The sequence below is a fragment of the Pelobates fuscus genome, chromosome 11, assembly GCF_036172605.1.
Source record: "Pelobates fuscus isolate aPelFus1 chromosome 11, aPelFus1.pri, whole genome shotgun sequence".
Classification (NCBI taxonomy): domain Eukaryota; kingdom Metazoa; phylum Chordata; class Amphibia; order Anura; family Pelobatidae; genus Pelobates; species Pelobates fuscus.
Window position 1 is genome coordinate 11,532,188 of NC_086327.1, and position 21,316 is coordinate 11,553,503.

A 21,316-nucleotide genomic window follows, 5' to 3' on the forward strand; every position below is an offset into this window, starting at 1 on the left:
GTAATGTGTCTGAGTGTATAACAGAGCTCCACAGCAATAATACTCCCAGTAATGTGTCTGAGTGTATAACAGAGCTCCACAGCAATAATACTCCCAGTAATGTGTCTGAGTGTATAACAGAGCTCCACGGCAATAATACTCCCAGTAATGTGTCTGAGTGTATAACAGAGCTCCACAGCAATAATACTCCCAGTAATGTGTCTGAGTGTATAACAGAGCTCCACGGCAATAATACTCCCAGTAATGTGTCTGAGTGTATAACAGAGCTCCACAGCAATAATACTCCCAGTAATGTGTCTGAGTGTATCACAGAGCTCCACAGCAATAATACTCACAGTAATGTGTCTGAGTGTATAACAGAGCTCTACTGCAATAATACTCACAGTAATGTGTCTGAGTGTATAACAGAGCTCCACAGTAATAATACTCCCAGTAATGTGTCTTAGTGTATAACAGAGCTCCACAGCAATAATACTCCCAGTAATGTGTCCGCGTGTATAACAGAGCTCCACAGCAATAATACTCCCAGTAATGTGTCCGCGTGTATAACAGAGCTCCACAGCAATAATACTCCCAGTAATGTGTCCGCGTGTATAACAGAGCTCCACAGCAATAATACTCCCAGTAATGTGTCTTAGTGTATAACAGAGCTCCACAGCAATAATACTCCCAGTAATGTGTCCGCGTGTATAACAGAGCTCCACAGCAATAATACTCCCAGTAATGTGTCCGCGTGTATAACAGAGCTCCACAGCAATAATACTCCCAGTAATGTGTCTGAGTGTATAACAGAGCTCCACAGCAATAATACTCCCAGTAATGTGTCTGAGTGTATAACAGAGCTCCACAGCAATGATACTCCCAGTAATGTGTCTGAGTGTATAACAGAGCTCCACAGAAATAATACTCCCAGTAATGTGTCCGAGTGTATAACAGAGCTCCACAGCAATAATACTCCCAGTAATGTGTCTGGGTGTATAACAGAGCTCCACAGCAATAATACTCCCAGTAATTTGTCTGAGTGTATAACACAGCACCATGGCAATAATACTCCCAGTAATGCGCCTGAGTGTATAACCGAGCTCCACAGCAATAATACTCCCAGTAATGTGCCTGAGTGTATAACAGAGCTCCACAGCAATAATACTCCCAGTAATGTGCCTGAGTGTATAACAGAGCTCCACAGCAATAATACTCCCAGTAATGTGGCTGAGTGTATAACAGAGCTCCACGGCAATAATACTCCCAGTAATGTGTCTGAGTGTATAACAGAGCTCCACAGCAATAATACTCCCAGTAATGTGTCTGAGTGTATAATAGAGCTCCACAGTAATAATACTCCCAGTAATGTGTCTGAGTGTATAACTGAGCTCCACAGCAATAATACTCCCAGTAATGTGTCTGCGTGTATAACAGAGCTCCACACCAATAATACCCCCAGTAATGTGTCTGAGTGTATAACAGAGCTCCACAGCAATAATACTCCCAGTATTGTGTCCGAGTGTATAACAGAGCTCCACAGCAATAATACTCCCAGTAATGTGTCCGCGTGTATAACAGAGCTCCACAGCAATAATACTCCCAGTAATTTGTCTGAGTGTATAACAGAGCTGCACAGCAATAATACTCCCAGTAATGTGTCTGAGTGTATAACAGAGCTCCACAGCAATAATACTCCCAGTAATGTGTCTGAGTGTATAACACAGCACCATGGCAATAATACTCCCAGTAATGTGTCTGAGTGTATAACAGAGCTCCACAGCAATAATACTCCCAGTAATGTGTCTGAGTGTATAACAGAGCTCCCCAGCAATAATACTCCCAGTAATGTGTCTGAGTGTATAACAGAGCTCTACAGCAAGAATACTCCCAGTAATGTGTTGAACTTGGACATTAAGGGGTTAATCAAATTAAACCATCCGGTAGAATAGAATATTTAATGTGGTTTCCATGGTGATTGGTCCTGTTTGTATCACAGTGAGTTAGTGCTGGAATAGGTGGTTACAATGTGTCCAGGTAAGAGGGGCTCAGCTCCTGGACCCCCATCAATCACACAGGGAGCAGGAGGTATGACTGGCCAGGATGGAATTTTCCTAGTGAAATGAACCGCGCGGGGGCACCAGAGAGCTGAGAGAGGCCATGAGAAGGTTCTGGTATTCCCAGACACAGCATAATACCCCCTGGCTGCAAGACTAGGGCAGCTAGACAGCTACACAGCACTCACCTGGAGAACACTGACAGCCAGCACTTACCTGGAGAACACTGACAGCCATCCAGCATTCACCTGGAGAACACTGACAGCCAGCACTTACCTGGAGAACACTGACAGCCAGACAGCATTCACCTGAAGAACCCTGACAGCCATCCAGCATTCACCTGGAGAACACACTGACAGACAGACAGCATTCACCTGGAGAACACTGACAGCCATCCAGCATTCACCTGGAAAACACTGACAGCCAGACAGCACTCACCTAGAGCACACTGACAGCCACACTTACCTGGAGAACACTGACAGACAGACAGCACTCACCTGGAGAACACTGACAGACAGACAGCACTCACCTGGAGAACACTGACAGCCAGCACTCACCTGGAGAACACTGACAGCCAGCACTCACCTGGAGAACCCTGACAGCCAGACAGCACTCACCTAGAGCACACTGACAGACAGCACTTACCTGGAGAACACTGACAGCCAGCACTCACCTGGAGAACCCTGACAGACAGACAGCACTCACCTGGAGAACACTGACAGCCAGACAGCACTCACCTGGAGAACACTGACAGCCAGACAGCACTCACCTAGAGCACAGTGACAGACTGCACTCACCTGGAGAACACTGACAGACAGGCAATACTCACACTGAATCCCAGAGCTCCCCACCTCTGCCTCTTATCCTGACTCCCAGAGCTCCCCACCTCTGCCTCTTATCCTGACTCCCAGAGCTCCCCATCCCTGCCTCTCATCCCATTCTTGCTTCTCATCCTGAATCCTAGAGCTCCCCATCTCTGACTCTCATCCTGAATCCCAGAGCTCCCCATCCCTAAATCTTATCCTGAATCCCAGAGCTCCCCATCCCTGCCTCTCATCCTGAATTCCAGAGCTCCCCATCCCTTACCCTCACCCTGAATCCCAGAGCTTTCTATCCCTGACTCATTTAACCCCAGGGCTCCCCATCCTTACTTCTCACCCTAAAGCCCAGAGCTCCCAATCCCTGACTCACACCCTGAGTCCTAGAGCTCCCCATCCCTGACTCTCACCCTGAATCCCAGATCTCTATATCGCTGCCTCTCATCCTGAATCCCAGAGTTACCTATCACTTTCACCCTTAATCCCAGAGCTCCCCATCCCTGCCTCTCGTCCTGAATCCCAGAGCTCCCCATCCCTGCCTCTCATCCTGAATCCCAAAGCTCCCCATCCCTCCCTCTTCCTATGACAGAGGTATTTCCTGTTTGGGATGCTGGATTGATATTCGGGCTGATTGACTGGTGAAGCTTTAACAGCCGCACCGTTACCTCACACAGGCTGCTCTACTGGGCCAATAGGTAAGAACTCTCTTCAGGGGAATTTCGCCTTTTGTATCACGCTGAGGTATATGTTGGTGTGTTATTAAGTGACAGAAAGTGTTTATAATAATTAAATGAGTTGTATGAAAGAATTCAAATTCCTTAATCATCCAGTGACCATTATTTCCCACTAGAATTAGTGTTGGATAAAGTTAATGCAAACTCTTAATGTGCTAACACATTGCTATGCTAACTGCAGCCTTAAGGCTGGCTGATACTCATGGGAATTGTAGTCCAAGATCTGAAGAGCCAAGAAGAGGTAATACCTACCCCAAGTGAGAATGTATCTGGAAAATCAGCCTTGTAATAAATATTATAAATTTAAAATTTTATTTTTAATTATTAAATTTCACTATTTTCTCATACAGGGAGCACTAGACCCCCTCCTGGCACCGAGCAGATTTATGTCTGTTGAGCTCATTACTAAACTAAGGGGATTGTTTATTAAATTCCGCCTTACTGAGATCAGACTAAAAGGTCAAGATTGCGAAATGTGTTGGCTCATTCACCAATGACTTGTAATAAAAAATATGTAAAACGAGTTGAGAAATTTGCCAACCTGTGACTGTAGCTGGTTGGAAAGGTTCCCACAATAGCATTTTTTTTTTTATCTAAATGTGTTTCCCAATTTAGAATTCTGTGGATAAGTAAAGTGGAAAAATACCATTCCTGAAGTTCGTTATTATTCCAATTCTGTTATGTTGTCCCCAAATTAGCAATTTCCTATATTTGCCATTTTAGTGTAAATTCCTATGAATTAAAAAAAACTAACATTTTTATTACTAATCCAGTTTTTATTTAATTAGAATTCACTATTAATTGGTGTAAATAAAAATATCCACTTAGAAATGAATAGCCAGCCTTTGTTATAGTCCCTTCGGAGCCAACAAGATGTCAGGACTGTAAATATAACAAGTGATTTAAACCTGGTCCTGACTGAGCTAATTATAGTCTCTGAATTCTGATTTGAAGGAGAAAGTTAATGGTGTGAATATATCTAATGGAATAATTGTATTTATACTGGAACGCTGCAAGCATTGTTGATGTCTCCTTGCTATTCCAATCACATCTGATTTTATCTCCAAATTATCCCTATAGATCACATATAAACATCACTGATACATTTATCATTTCATTTTAGAGGTCCTTTAAACGTTGATTTTAAACAAAACAATCCCACCTTTGTTAAATTAGTAAATAGCTCCCCCCCCTTCCAGGTGATTTAATATTATCTGACGACATGTGGCGTCTATGAATCACGCTGTTGATGAAACGATTGGATTATTTTAAGAATTGCTTCATACTTTGTGGCTTGGTAACCAGTGATAGGCAAAAATCTGGGCTATGCCAAGTGGAATTCTGTGAATAATTAACCCTAAAGGGTAACACTCTAAGTGCCCTCTACATGATATTTGATCCCTAACATTTATTAAACACTCTCTATATAATATCTACTGATATCTCATCCCTAACATTTATTAAACACTCTCTATATAATATCTACTGATATCTTATCCCTGATATTTATTAAATGTTGGGGTGCAAGTGAAGGGGCAGCAGGCTACAGCAGGCCTCTGGAGTCAGACACTGGAGGTCTGGGGGAGACAGTTGAAGTGTGCCCCGCAACATCGCAGGAGAAAGAGGGTGAGTGTTTCTGTGTGTGTGTCAGTGTATGTATTTCTGCTTGTGTGTGTGTGTTTGTGGATCTGTGTGTGTATCTGTACATGTGTGTCAGTGTGTGTATCTGTGCATGTGTGTCATTCTGTGTGGTTCTCTTGGAGTGTGTCTGTGGGCATCTGTGTATGTCAATGTATGTGTGTTTTTGAGTATGGCAATGTGCACCTGTATGTGTGCATGACAGTGTTTAGTTATTTGTAAATACACAACTGCATGCAATCAGCAACACTGTGCACAAAAGCTGTCCTGCAATCAAACACCATCACTGCACCAAAACACACCCCTACACACAAACACACCCCTACACACAAACACAACCCTGCACACAAACACACCCCTGCACTCAATCACAAAACTGCACCAAAACACACCCCAGCACCCAAACACACCAAGACTACATAAAATAACCACACATTCAAATGTTGACACTAGACACCTTTGCATTTAAATGCCAGCACTACAACGAAGGATTTACACAACTATACTCCATACTAAAACATGCCTACATTCACAGACATTGCACACAATAGAACTCTGCATGGGTGGGTAAATGGTAAATCCACAGCTTGCAAAGCATCGCTGAAGTTGCCCGGCAGCTGAGGATCTACTTTTTGACCAGTTCTGCTCTGTACGGCTGTCCAAACACTACAGCTTCTATAATCATACATTCTACGGCTCCTAATATACACACACCGCAGCCCTAGATACAAACACACTCTACAGTCTCTACTGACACACACACAATCTTACAGCCCTTAGACATGCATGCACACACACACACACACACCAGTGGTGGAACTAATGCCGGTGCGTATGCAGCGGGGCCTGCATGCCCATGGAATTAGGGCCATCCGATGGGTATTGTTGAACCGGGGCCTGGATAAGTTCCTCAGGTCTTTAAGAGCACGACTAGGCCTCTTTAGTATTGACTATGCTGGTAGGAAGGGGGGTAGAAAGAGACACACAAATGGGAGGGAAGTAAGAAAAACGCAATGGAAAAAAATTGGAGGATTAGATATACTAGAGGGGAGTGTAAGACAAAAGAGGATACGATACACTAAAAGTGGTAAGACATTCAAAAGAGAGGGTAAGATACACAAAAGGGGCCAGACTGAACTGACAGGTTCTCGGCCTAGGACCGAGGGCCCGACACAGGAGGGGGCCCGGTGGCTTGCCCTTAATGCTGCCAGGTGCGAGAGGACCCTCTGCTCGGTATGCCCTGGGAGAGAACCAGCCTTCTGTCTGCAGCTCGGCTGGGTGTGAGCTGCAGACTGAAGTTTCTCATGATCTGCAGCCAATCAGAGCGTTGCAGCTGGTTACCACAGCAACACTTTGACTGTAGATCCAAGACATTTGCCATGTGGTCTGCAGTTCCCGGCAGAGTTGCAGACCGGAGTCCACCAGAACCCCAGGGACAGAGGGAGCCCTCTGGACCACCAGGTAAATGTCAACCCCCTCCTCCTTTCACCCCCTCTCAATCTATGTCAGCCCCCCCTCACCCTGTCACCCCTCTCACAATATGTCACCCACGTCTCACCCTGTCACCCTCCTCTGACACTATGTCACCCGCTCTCACACTATGTCACCCCCCATCACCCCACTCTCACACAATGTCACCCCCCTGTCACCCCACTCTCACCCTGTCACCCCCTCTCACAGTATGTCATCCCCCTGTCACTCCCTCTCACACTGTCTCCCCCCCTTTCACACTATGTCACCCCCTCACTCTGTCACGCCCCCTCACTCTGTCACGCCCCCTCACTCTGTCACGTCCCCTTCACTCTGTTACCCTCCTCTCATCCTGTCACCCTCTCACTCTGTCACCTTCCCTCTCACTCTGTTACCTCCCCTACACTATGTCACCGCCTCTCATTCTGTCACCCCCTCTCACTAATGTAATCCCCTCTTACACTAATGTAACCCCCCTCTCCCACTAATGTCACCCGCCCTCTTACTCTGTCATCCCCCTCTCACATTATGTCACCCCCCTTACTCTGTCACCCCCTCTCACACTATGTCACCCCCTCTCACACTGTCACCCTCCCTCTCACACTGTCACCTACCCTCTCACACTGATGTCAATTTACCTCTCACACTCTGTCACACCATAGGCGTGCGCAGCATATTGCATTATATATATATATATATATATATATATATATATATACACACACACACACATAAAAAATAGTACAGTCGAAGTAAATGACCTAAAAGGTCAATCACCAGGAACGTATATGTTAAAGGGCATTAGGGCATAACCCAAAGGAGTAATAAATAGAGAAGAGGCTGAAATGGGTTAAACTGTAACAGTGCTCCCAAATACAGTCTCTATACCCTGAATACAACGGCTCCCCTCGTATAGAGCAGTAATTTGCTAGTCTTAGGAGCCTAAATGGAACTAAAAAATCATTTTATTGAGCCCCCTTAGGGGAAGAAAAAAGGCAAAACTGTCATAAAAATAGAAACTAAGGAGGCGGAGCCAAGCAGCCGAACTGAATGGCCGCATGTCGGAACAGCTCGGCACTAACAAGTCACTAAAATGCTGAAAACGAGCTGAACAACCCTCAGACACAAGCCCAAAACGGAGCATCAGGAGGGTAAAGACACAATGGGTCGAAAGACCAAGAAATCTAAGCCTGACAAGCCCAGCATAAGCAAAAACATAGGGGACCTCTGGCGCCAGGCCCAAAGAGCGGGAGAAGCCAAGATGGCCGCCTTTGCGGACTTCACCTCCGACATGTCGGATGACTTCTCGGATGGGGCAGCGGAGGAACAGGTACTACCAATACCGGCCCCCAAGCCACCACCTGCACCACCAGACTCGGCCCCAGTCACAACGGCGGTCCTGAAAGACCTGCTCGCGGGCCTACAACGTACGCTACAGGCCGACGTGGCCCAAATACGACAAGACCTGAGAGGCCTGACAGGCCAAATGGCCACATTGGAACAGGACACTAACCAAAACAAGATGCAAATATCGCAGCTGCAACAAACAGTATGTGAGCTAACGCAGCAACAGGCAAAAACGGAGCTGAGGCTCTCGGCGGCAGAGGACCACAGGAGAAGCCTAAATCTCAAGGTCAGGGGGATCCCTGAAGTTACAACGGAGGCAGAGCTACCTCACCTGGTACGCAGATTGCTCCAAGCGCTCCTACCGCCCAAGCAAGCGAAAGCTGTGGAGATTGAGGGGATGCTTTGCTTACCCAAATCGACTAAGGCCCCGGCCGGGGCACCTCGAGACCTGATCGTCCGGTTCCAGAGGAGCACAAAACAGCAGTCCTCAACGCGGTACGCAACCACTCTCCATATTCCTTCGAGAGCATGGCGCTCTCCTTCTACGCTGACCTATCGGGGAACACACTTGCATGGCGCCGCTCTCTCCAGCCCTTCATGGCCCTCCTACGAGCGAACAACATCCCCTATAGATGGAGATCTCCCCGCACACTGCAGGTACAACATGGAGACGCCACACACCCAGTCCACGACATACAAGGAGCAAAAGGGCTACTGCCAGCGCTGGGGCTCCCAGGGGACTCTATGGCTAACGGTGTGTCAACTGCTACCACTCACACCTGGAACCCAGCTAATGCCCCTCCATTTATCCCACGGGAACTAAGGAGGGAACTCCATACACCAAATACCACCTGAAACACCTCAGACAGCTTGCAGAGATACGCCGTCCTTCCCAATTATTATAATACCGTCCCGTTACCATAGCCGCAGACTACTCCATCCTCAATGTGTACATATTGTTGTGGACTTTTTTTTTCTTTTTTTTAATATATTTTATCACTGCCTCCACTTACCCTTTGGAACTGCAGCAGCCGACACCAGATGGACACTGGGACTAAAGTCTATCTTGCTTAGCCTCACAGAGCTGAACAAAAAGGCAGGACTGCCTCTAAGTTTTTGAGGACTTACAGTGTATTGACTATTTTTTCTTTTTCCTTCCGTTTAATTTTTCTTTTACACACTCAGCGTAACACAAAGGGTAGCCCCCACATGAACAACCTACTCTTACACCGACTGACAGACCAAGTGGAACATAACCCCCCGTACTCCCACCACGCCCTCAGGTGATCATATCAACATGGTATTTACACACACATTACGCACTGGGCAGCCCAGACGGGGGCAAGATAGTGCCCAATGCAGCAGGAGCCTTACCTTGCCCTGCAACGAAGCCAGCAACCCAAACACAACATGGGAGGTTCAGGCCCTGACACGGAGACATACACACCACCTCACACAATCAGACACACCGAGATTCTCTACCCAAATGGTGATATATAGAATCTGAATACATGCTGTGTGTCAAAATACCTGGTTAACAACCCCACCTATGTAAATATCAAAGTTTCGATGTCCCCCTCACTTTTATTCCGGGCGTCAGCCACAGTAATCTACAAATCACCGCTCATACTATGCATAGCCATACTATCCTCGGTAGAACAACTACATTTAATGTATCATCTCAGTATATTTACAAAAAGTAGTGAAAGAAGGGGTAAATCCGCTAAACTGCGATATAATCACAGGATATATGATCACTCTTGGGGTTAGAAGGGATAAAGGCTATAGTTGATAGTTCGAGTGAACAAAATTACCTATAGCAACAATGTTTAGTGTAGATTGTAAACTAAACAGAATACAGTGTAGCTTGATAAGTGAGTAACGGTAATCCCTTTAGTAAAGTCACGTGCATACACTTGGACTTGAAATGTAATGCCTGCGGGGCTAGAGTTCACTCTCGCGAGATCCGAGCGTTTCCACGGCAACGCTCAGATCTCGCGAGAGGAACCCGGCGGAGCTGCTGGCAAGAGCTCCCCGGGTCCTCTCCTGCCTCCCTCACTGCTTGTGGGTCAGTGAGGGGAGGCTGAGAGCAGAGCCGGCGCTCGGATAGCGCCGGCTCTGCATGAGCCGACAGGGGAGATCCTGAGATCTCCCCTGCCGGTCTCAATACATAGGCGTGCCGCGGGGATTAGGGTGTGCCCAGGCACACCCGGCACACCCCGTGCGCACGCCTATGTGTCACACACTCCGTCACCCCCTCCAAACACACTGTGACCACTCTTCGCACACACTGGCACCCCCCTCCTTACACACTGTGACCCCTCCACACTCTGGCATCCCCCTCCATACATACTGTCACCCCCCTCCAAACACACTGGCACCACTCTCCACACACACGGGCACCACTCTCTGCACTCTGGTACCCCCTCTATACACGCTGGAACCCGCCTCCATACACCCTGTCACTCTTCTCTGCACTCTGGCACCTCCCTCCATACACACGGTCACCCCTCTACACTCTGGCATCCCCCTCCATACACATTGTAACCCCCTCCACATTATGGCACCCTCCTCCATACACTCTGTTACCCCTAACACAAACTAACACCCCACAGACACTGCTACCACAGCCAGTCACACTCACCCCATCCAATCATGCAGCACTTATCCTATAACATTAATCCCCCTAATCCTGTCACACTCACCTTTTCTCGCACTGTCACAATCACTTCCCAGCCCTTTCACACTCTACCCAGGGACATTCACCCTGTCACAGTCACCCTGTCAAATAAACCCCTCCAATCCTGTCACGCCCACCTCCCCTCGTGCTGTCACCCCGCCAACGTCACATTAACACCACTAAACCTGTCACAGTCCCCCAACCCTTCCACACTCAACCTGTCACAATAACGCCTCTAATCCTGTCACATTTGCCCTCTCAATAAACCCCCCTTAATTGTGTCACATTCATCCCCCCTTGCCCTGTAACACTCACTTTTCCAACCATGCCACATTCACCCCAACCCTGTGATACTCACGACCCAAGCATGCTACATTCACCCTATCACATTAATCCCTTAATCCCGTCATACATACCTCCTCTCACCCTGTAACACTCTCTCTTCAAACCATGTCACACTCACCCTCTCTCATTGTGTCACACTCACGCCGTAACACTCACCCTGTAACATTCTCTCTTCAAACCATGTCACACTCACACTCCCTCATTGTGTCACACTCACGCCGTAACACTCACCCTGCCACAGTTACCCCTTTACTCTCCCTGTCACCCCCTGAAGGCAATCATTATACACACCATCATTAAACATAGCTTTGTCAAAAACTCAGTGCCCAAAGGCCACAGGCAGTACACAAACATACACATGCTCAGAGAAACATACATACAGATACAAGGATACTCACTGTCAGACACACACTCTCAGGCACACACACAGGTAGACAATGCAAGACACACTCAGAAATACACACAGCCAGATAAATACGCATTGTGACAGTTTTTTTTAAAAAGCCCAACCAAAATAAAAATGTCTGTTTCCAATAACCCCTTCACACCAAAACGTATGCATACACAACTGCCAGACTATTCAACCATACCTCGCAATCATGTATAAACAATTGGCATATTTGCAGATTTAAATTTGTTTATTGAAATTCATGCCATAAGTACAGTCAGAGAGCTCACAATGCAGCGGCACAGTGAGCCGCGACAATGCAAGCCTCTGACCGATGAATACAGAGACTCGCTCTCTGGATCCAACGCTGCAAGCTCGCCCTTCAATATATCTACAGCTTCTTATACACACACAAGGCAACCGCTGTTTTGTTTTCACTAATGGTGTTAGTGGGGGCCTCATGTTTGGCCTCCCCAGGTCTAGAGCCGCCACTGCCCAATATAAGTGGTATTTATACATTTTTACAGCTTTTACCAAAGCATGGGAAAGAGGAACTGCCTGCACAGTAATAGTCCCAGTTCCTCTTTAAACCTGCAATTTCTGGGATCACACCGTACGTAGCTGGTAGTGTGTTATGGTATTATTATAATAAAGGGATTTTTATAGACCTGCTTTATATATCACGCATTATTCTAATCACTCATCATGCCACATGTAAGGTCACTTTATATGATTCACTGACACGCTATTAGAGAGCTCCATCTTGTTGTGAAACTCCACCATTGCCAGTCTAAAAGGATTTGATTTTAGACAGATCTGGTTAGGAACAGTTTGATAAAAAAAGACCCCTCCTCGACCTCATTGATTATGTTTAATGTACCCTTTAATGTGTATTATAAATATTAATTTCATCCAATCTCAACAGCAGTGATTGGCTGGGAGTGTTGGGAACAGAGTTTAACCATTGCCCTCGGCCTATCATTGGTGCCCATGTTTGTTCAAATCGACATTGAGAATGTGAAAGTGTGGATTCTTTGTTGTTAATCTGGCTGTGAATAGATGGGCTCTGGGAGACAGGAAGAGCACGGTCATTTTTTAAAACAATTTATGGAACCCACATACTATTAACAATCAACCTTTACAATAAGCTGAAATAATACTGTAATACAATAAGCTGTAATAATCCGATGGGCTGTAATAATACAATGAGCTGTAATAATACAATAAACTGTAATAATCCGATGGGCTGTAATAATACAATGAGCTGTAATAACACTATAAGATGCAATAATACAATGAGCTGTAATAATACAATAAGATGTAATAATACAATGAGTTGTAATAACACTATAAGATGTAATAATACAATGAGTTGTAATAATACAATGAGCTGTAATAACACTATAAGATGTAATAATACAATGAGCTGTAAAAATCCAATAAGCTGTAATAATCCGATGGACTGTAATAATACAATAAACTGTAATAATCCGATGGGCTGTAATAATACAATGAGCTGTAATAACACTATAAGATGTAATAATACAATGAGTTGTAATAATCCAACGTGCTGTAATAATACAATAAACTGTAATAATCCGATGGGCTGTAATAATACAATGAGCTGTAATAATACAATAAGCTGTAATAATACAATGAGTTGCAATAATACAATAAGCTGTAATCATATAATGGGCTGTAATAATACTATAAACTGTGATAATACACTGAGCTGTAATAGAGCAATGAGCTGTAATAATACAATAAGCTGTAATAATACAATGAGCTGTAATAATATGACTTGTAATGATACAGTAAGTTGTGATGGTTGTGTTGCCTGAATACAGATTTGACAAGGTGGGGGAGGAGGATCTGAGATCTGTGAATGGGGGCATGACATGTTAAGTAGTAGGGGTGATGTATCCCCTATTTAGGTCCTTACCAGTATTTAGATGTGAAATAAATCAATATTTGGTTAAGAAGAAGATTGTCGTTTTTCTTTGTATTAGATCAGGAATGCTATTTTTTTTTCGGTTGTTCTTTGTATTATATTCTGAAAACATGTCAGTTCAGCCAACTAATGTGAATTTGGCAGAGTTACCAGTTACAGACTAAACTGAGAACGGTTTAGGAATTCAAAGTGAGTTCTAAAGAATTTCACATTTTAGAGCAGAATAGCCGAACTGGAAGCAACTTGGTAACTTGGAGACATTTTCCATTTCATCTAAATTGGCCTTAAAGGGACACTATAAGCACCCAGACCACTTCAGCTCATTGAAGTATTCTGGTGCAGTGTCCCTGCCATTGTTTCAATGCTTTCCTATGGGGAGGCTTAATAGAATTGCGGCACATGCGCAGTAGGTCCCCCGTCGCATGAGGCGGAGCGCCGACCCAGCGCCTAAGGACATCAGCGCTGGGATCAGGTAAGTAAATAAATGTTTTTTTTAGCCCTTTATTGGCTAGAGGGGTGCAAGGAAGGAGGAGGCAGACAGATCTATAGTGAATACAATCTCAATTCCCAACAGTTCTCCTTTTAGTAAATAACCCAGTGTGAGACATTTCACAGGTTGTGTTTATTAAATTCTAGAAACTGCTAATTTTGTATAAAGTAGACGAGTTGGAAAACCTCACATCGGCTTTTTCACTAACGTGTGACCTATCATGGTTTCAAACGGAATTACAGATTTTAGAAATCAGCTTAAAATGAAACATTTGCTGACAATTTTAGAAATTTGCCTATTTTGACCTAACATCTTTAAATTCCTGATACGTTTTGTAAAATAATCCTCTCTGATTAAGCAAGCCGGCACGGTACTTTGACCTTGTCATGAGGTTCGAATATTCTAAGATTTCCCAATTTCTTTTTAACAGTCATCGTTAACAGACACCCTGTGCCAGTAACAGACGAATATGTTAATGCAGCTGGCTTCATCTGGTAAGTACACCGAATATCCCCCCTGCAACGTATATACTGGGGCCAATTTATACCATGAAACAAGTCAGACTACAATACAAAGGGGCATTAAAACAAAAAAAAGTCTGGGGCAAAATGCAATCGCCATGGAAACCAATAGAACACGCACCTTCTTGGTTGTATTTAGACTTCGAATGCCAGAAGGGAGAGAAATACAATGTCATTTTGGACACCACTTAAAATTAATTACATTGTGGACTGAAGAAAGGTAGACTACAAAATTAATAAGGGGAATGGAAGATTTGAAACGTAAAGAAAGGTTAGAAAATGTTGTAGACAGTAAAAAAAACAAAAAAAAAAGTCCTTAGAGAAGATATGATAACGTTATAATAATATATCCACAACAAAAAAAAAGCAATTACTAGACAATTAACTAACAAATTATAATTGTGTCCTAAAGGGAACAGTGAATGCTAAGTGTACTGTGCGGGTTTGTAAAATGCTGTGGGATTAGGAGATGCACCTAACCTCCAGTGACATCAAGAGGTAAGCACTGGATCAGTTTTTTAGGACACACAGTGCAAAAAAACTGTTAGGGAATCAAAACAAATCAGAATTTTACTTGCTGAGCCCTAAATACTTGCACCAGGTAAATGGTCAGACTCGGGCAAGGAATGACACGTTTGAATGTTTATGGCAGTACCTATATCTCTATGTATTAACTCTTGGTCTCTCCTCTTGGGCTTCAGAGCTTGCACACTACACCAGGAGACTGATCCAAAGCTGGCGACTTTCTCATTGCCAGACTGTAGAATTTGTCAGGAAAAATGCTGCCAATTTTCTGTCACTGTCCAACCTTCTCATGGGGCTTACATCCATACTGTGTACGCTGAATGGGTAAGTATTGTGAATACCCTAATGTCTGCTGAGGCCCCTCTCTCACGCATTGCTCAAAGGCACGAGGGTCAAAGGTCTAAAATGTACACACTCAACTGACGGGTTACTAAATCAGAAACGGCAAAACTGATCTGGAAAATAGCCGATTTGGAATCGCTTTACAATTTGACAAATATGTGTAATATATTTCTTCCATTTTTAATGTTTTTTTTTCATTTGCCCTCTTTATTTGTTTATTCATCTTCATTTTGTGTTTCATTCCTTTTCATTTGGAACTATTTTTCAATCTCGTTATGGTTCACATTCATTGCTTATTTTCTGCGATTGAGCAAATCTTTAATGAAAACGTCCATTTTTACATAGGATGTTTTGTCAGGTTTGGTAAAATATCCGACATCTTACCGGTGTAATGCCTTGTGGTCGGTCACTTCGTGTGTGTGTGTGTTTGTGATAGGAAAGTCTTTGTTCTGACGCATTTCATAGAATAAGGCTCCCCACATGGGCGGTTTTACCCCGGCGATGATAGGCTGCTTTGGTCACGACACTTTATTTCTCCCCGCAAGGTTTGGCCAATGGGCATGCTGGCTGCTTCTGGTAGGTTTCATGCTGGATTTGGCAGATGGAGCTGTCGCAAGGCAATTCAACGCGTGTTCTGCTTTGGGTACGTAACTTCCACCGATCAAAGTGAATTTTACATTTATGGCCAGAGTAGCCAAACTGACTTTCCACTCCAGCCATATTGACCTTTAATTTGGAATTCAGTTTAGTGGATCTCCTTGTTGTAAATACTGTGACCTGCAGTAACTCTTTCAGTGCCTAGGGCAGGGATAGGCAACCTTTGGCACTCCAGATGTTGTGCCGAAGGTTGCCTATGCCTGGCCTAGGGTATCCTCTGGCACACCAAGTGTTAAAGCAGGAAGTGTCACAAGAATCCGTAAAGTGTACTAATCTTTTAAATGAGCAGGTCCCAGCATTGCTGTTAGTATGAATAATTAGCACAGAGTCTCATTCATTTCATACTGAAACATTGTTATAAAATAGTTTTAGCGAAACATATTTAATTCATTTGACTTTCTCCCTTTTATTTTCCTAATGAAGTCATTTCAATTACCGTACTCCAGCCCAGACTCACAAGTAGGAATTGTTGGGAAATTCTAATGAAATTTCAAATTTTACTAAAGACGAACTGAACAATTGTCCAAGCCAGCTTTGTTTGTATGTATTTTAGGCGTACATTTAAATGTCTAGATGTTGATATGTTTACTAAGGAACCCTCAAATCCTGGAGACCTCGGCAACATCCAATACTTGAGATCTAGCTGTAGTTTCCAGGAGAGACGAAGGAAACACAAGTAACAAACTAAAGCGCATTAAAATATAAATAAAATGAATCGGATTTAGATTTTTATGCAGCGAAACTACTCTCGTCTGAATTACTTTGCATTTATATAGAGTAGTGTCCCTTAAAACAAAAGTGGAGGATGTAGATTATTGTAACTAAATCTTTGGATATTTGCTGTGAAATCAATGGTAATATTTTTTGCTATTTTTATCAGAGAATGGCCTGGACATAGTGTTATTTTCATTTTGTTTGCAGGTGCGAAACTAGATGACTTTGCAGACTTCACATCGTTCGGGGTGGCGACTGCGTTGCTGCTGCACACACACAGCATCGTAGACGGATTCCTGGTCATTGTTTACGCTCTGGCTGTATTCGTGCGTCTCTGCTTCTTTACAAGTGGTAAAAAAATTATACTTTTTTAAATAATAAAAGAAAATATAAATAATGTCAGCAATTTACACAGAAATAAAAAAAAAAACTTCCAGCCGGCCCCCCAAAAACTCCATGCAATAATGAGAGCTTGCACAGGGTGTTAAAGAGCCAGGACACCACCTTTCCTGCAGCTCTGGGTAATACACCCCTCGTAGACCAGACACAGAAGGGCATTTTGGGCTATATTGTACAGCGCTGCAGACTTTGTTGGCGCTTTATAAATAATAATAATATTAGAGATCCGTTCTACATGATGCTGACAAATTCTATCTTATTTTCTATATTGTAGAAATTCCCTTCATTTACCGAGGACTTCCTTGTACCTACGCGTCCGCCATCTTGGCGTGCACGTCTCTGCTGACCGGAAGTCATTTAGTTGTCTTGCGTGTAGTCTCTGTCATAATGATCCTCTTTATGGTTGACCAAGGTTTCTATCCCCACGACAAGATCCTGGAGTCTCAATTGTGGAAAAAGATGGTCTTCATAGGAGGTGAGAATCAGTAGTTAGGCTGACGCTTATTTAATCAGTGTATTAAAAGGACTCTCCAGTGCCAGGAAAACAAACCGTTTTCCTGGCACTGCAGGTCCCCTCCCACCCCCCATCCCAAGTTGCTGAAGGGGTTAAAATCCCTTCAGTGACTTACCTGTATCCAGCGCCTATGCTCCTCCCCCGCCGACATCAGCCAGCAGGGGAGACCTAGTGCGCATGCGTGGCCGGCGGCAGGGGAGACCTAATGCGCATGCGCGGCAGCCCTCCCCATAGGAAAGCATTGAATAATGCTTTCAATGCTTTCTTATGGGGATTTCGGTGACGCTGGAGGTCCTCACATAGCGTGAGGACGTCCAGCGTCGTATAACACACTTTTCGTGTTCTATGAACACAGAAGTCCCTCTAGTGGCTGTCTGATAGACAGACACTAGAGGAGGACTTAAAGGACCACTATAGTGCCACGAAAACATACTCGTTTTCCTGGCACTTTAGCGCCCTGAGGGCGCCCCAACACTCAGGGTCCCACTTCCGCTGGGCTGGATGGAGAGGAAGGGGTCTTTCTCCAGCGCCGGGTTCCCTCGGTGCTGGAGACTCATCGGCTGAATGTGCATGCGCGGCAAGAGCCGCGCGCGCATTCAGCCAGTCTCATAGGAAAGCATTCTCAATGCTTTCCTATGGATGCTAGCGTCTTCTCACTGTGAAAATCACAGTGAGAAGCGCGGAAGCGCCCTTAGCGGCTGTCAATGAGACAGCCACTAGAGGCTGGATTAACCCTAAAGTAAACATAGCAGTTTCTCTGAAACTATGTTTACAGCAGAAAGGGTTAATCCTAGGTGGACCTGGCACCCAGACCACTTCATTAAGCTGAAGTGGTCTGAATGCCTAAAGTGGTCCTTTAACCCTGCAAGGTAAATATTGCAGTTTAACGATAGTGGGAGTTGGCACCCAGACCACTCCAATGGGCAGAAGTGGTCTGGGTGCCTGGAGTGTCCCTTTAATAGTCATTTAAAAATTATATAGTTCTATATTTTCATCGATTGTAAATTATCAGAATAGACTATTACACTATTATTAAAGGGACTCCCATGGGTCCTCTATATGTCATGTGTAAATGAGTTCCCTGTTTCTGCATGTTAATTATTGAATTATACCTGCAGCTATTTCGTTTGAGCAGGGTCCTCTTCAACCTATGGTACCTGTAAGTTTTTATAATTGTCTCATTTATTATTAAATCTCCCCATCTTATAACATTGTAATGCACTATGGAATATGTTGGTGCTATATAATTGACGATAATAATAATAATAATTGACCAACATTGCAAAGGCAAAATCTCTGTGATTTTACAGGAGAAACATGAGCCCCCCCTACCTGTTTCAGGTGGCACATGTGCGTGTTATGCAAGTCCTAAGTGATTTGTACAGGTTGCCACACAGAGCTCTGACCTGAATGCGCAGCCTTATCTAGAAAAATAAAATCCAATGCAGTAACTTTTTAAACTAAAGAAAGTTAATGGAATTTGGAACCAGTGATGTACATATCCCATAAACCTCCATTGGGCAGGGATCTGTGGGTTTTATTTTGACCATTTTATTGCATTATCTCCAAAATGATTAAAACAAAAAATGTGCTGTTAAAACAAACCTCCCACCTGTGTATGTTTTACACATTTTTGTTTAAAAATGAAAAATTGCAGCGGCGTTCCCATTCTTCTCCTTGCGGCTCCTGGCAGACCTTACACACCAACATGACCGTGCCATTTAAGATCCTTCGAAGTGTTTAATGCTATGAGCACTTTCATAAAGTTCCTAGTACACGTGCAACGAACTGTCATTGACATCTGCTGTGCTTATTAATTGATGGCTGGTGTCCGCAAAATATACTTTCCCTTAGAAATAGGATAACAAATTAATTTCTACATTTTTAAGGTTTCACTCTTAAAGGGACACTATAGTCACCAAAACAACCTTAGCTTTAATGAAGCGGTTTATAGATCACGCCTCTGAAGTTGTTTTGGTGACTACAGTGTCCCTTTAAAAAAAATAAAAAAATAAGTAAATATATTATCACTGTTAATCGTTTTTGATAATAAAAAATGGTCATAATTAAAAACAAAGTGTTCAGGGCCAGTTTCATATCATTGAATATTTACATTATGTCGGCCTATTGCTCTGTCCCTTATATTACATTTACAATTTCTCCATTATCTGAGAAATTTGATTTATAAGATTTCATATGTTTTCTGTTTCAGGCATACTGATTATGTTCTGCGCCTTCTCCCCGCTGGCCTGCTTATACCACCTTGCCTGGTCCATTTCCTACGTCCTGTTTGCAGATACATTATGGAACCTTAAGGTCTAATGTTACGTTTCATAGTGAGGAGTATTTAGGTCCATTTCCTACTTGCGATGCTCTGGGTGCGGATGCCCAGCAATGAGATCAGTCTACTCTACAGGAAGCTTTCTGTTAGTAGAGGACATGGCACCTCCAAAGTTCCAAGTTCAGTCTCTTCTTTGGGAAACTAAAGAGGTAGCAGATGACATCTCCAGCTTCACACTCCTCAATGAAAAACACTCTTCAAGAACCTGTTTGCAGAAGGCATCTCTGATTTAAGTCTCCACCTTGTAACACTTTGGGTTGTAGGAGAAACCTCTGACTAATTAATTTATTGGTTAATAGAGGAACTAAGTGGGGGAGGTTAGCTCTGAGATCAAACTCCATCTTGCAACATTGTGAGTGGCAGAAGATAGGTCCGAGTTCATTATTCTCCTTTGAAAACAGTAGGTGGAAGAGGAAAGCTCTAAATCCACTCCTCTCCTTTGAAAAATTAAAGTTCTCTTGAAATATCACTTGGGTTAGAATCACCGTGATGACACACCTGTCCTGAATTGAGCATCTTTGTGTGATGATGTGGGCTACATAGAAATGCCATCAGATTAGCAGTATTTACTATTTAACTGCTCACATATATAACCAGAAGTTGCTGAATTATTTTTATGATCAAAATATGAAAACATCAAGTGATGAGTGGTTTCAATATATAATGATAGATTGTGCTCATCAGGGCTGCCATCAGAAATTTTGGGGGCCCTGACAAAGCACAAGGTCTGCCCCCCCCCCCCCTCCTACGCCCTACCTAGTCCGCTGACAATGATGCGGGACTGAATGTGGTGTGTATAGTGGAAGTGAATTAGAATGTGTGTAATGGATGTAGTGTTTGTGTGTATTAGATATTGTTTGTGCAGTGAATGCAGAGTGTGTGTTTGTGTAGCGGATGCAGTGTGTATAGTGAACGCAGAGTGTGTGTACAGTGATGTAGTGTGTGTTTGTGTAGTGGATGTAGTGTTTGTATGAACTAAATGAAATGTGTTTAGTGGATGCAGTGTCTGTAGTGGATGTAGTGTGTGTATTAGATGCAGTGTCTGTGTATAGTGAATGCAGAGTGTTTCAATTTGTGGTGGATGTAGTGTGTGCACTGTGAATACAGGAGGTTTGTGTAGTGGATGCTGTGTGTACAATGAATGCAGAGTGTGTGTCAGTACAGTGAATCCAGAGTGTGTGCATAGTTTAGTGAATGCAGAGTGTGTGTTAGTGTGTAATGAATGCAGAGTGTGTGTTAGTGTGTAGTGAATGCAGAGTGTGTCAGTGTAATGAATGTAGTGTGTGTGTTAGTGCAGTGAATGCAGAGTGTGTGTAAATGTGTAGTGAATGCAGAGTGTGTGTAAATGTGTAGTGAATGCAGAGTGTGTGTTAATGTGTAGTGAATGCAGAGAGTGTGTTAGTGTG

At 43.8% G+C, this 21,316-nt stretch overlaps 1 protein-coding gene across 1 annotated transcript; it reads left to right on the plus strand.

The window, feature by feature from the left end:
* Window positions 1-2,003: 2,003 nt before the first annotated feature.
* Window positions 2,004-20,657, plus strand: TMEM269 (transmembrane protein 269). The gene is made up of 7 exons (XM_063436673.1): window positions 2,004-3,549; window positions 14,328-14,391; window positions 15,120-15,267; window positions 15,831-15,928; window positions 16,864-17,007; window positions 17,330-17,530; window positions 19,782-20,657. Exons 2-7 carry the CDS (start codon window positions 14,367-14,369, stop codon window positions 19,889-19,891), a joined length of 726 nt encoding a protein of 241 aa, XP_063292743.1. The 5' UTR covers window positions 2,004-3,549; window positions 14,328-14,366; the 3' UTR covers window positions 19,892-20,657.
* The last annotated feature ends 659 nt before the right edge of the window (window positions 20,658-21,316 follow it).

What these genes read in the sequence shown, in the direction of transcription:
- TMEM269 (XM_063436673.1), top strand. Translation starts at nt 14,367, where the DNA reads ATGTTAATGCAGCTGGCTTCATCTG. An exon ending in CAACGCGTGTTCTGCTTTGG is followed by an intron (nt 15,929 to 16,863) that starts GTACGTAACTTC and finishes TTTTGTTTGCAG; the next exon opens with GTGCGAAACTAGATGACTTT. An exon ending in TCTCTGCTTCTTTACAAGTG is followed by an intron (nt 17,008 to 17,329) that starts GTAAAAAAATTA and finishes TCTATATTGTAG; the next exon opens with AAATTCCCTTCATTTACCGA.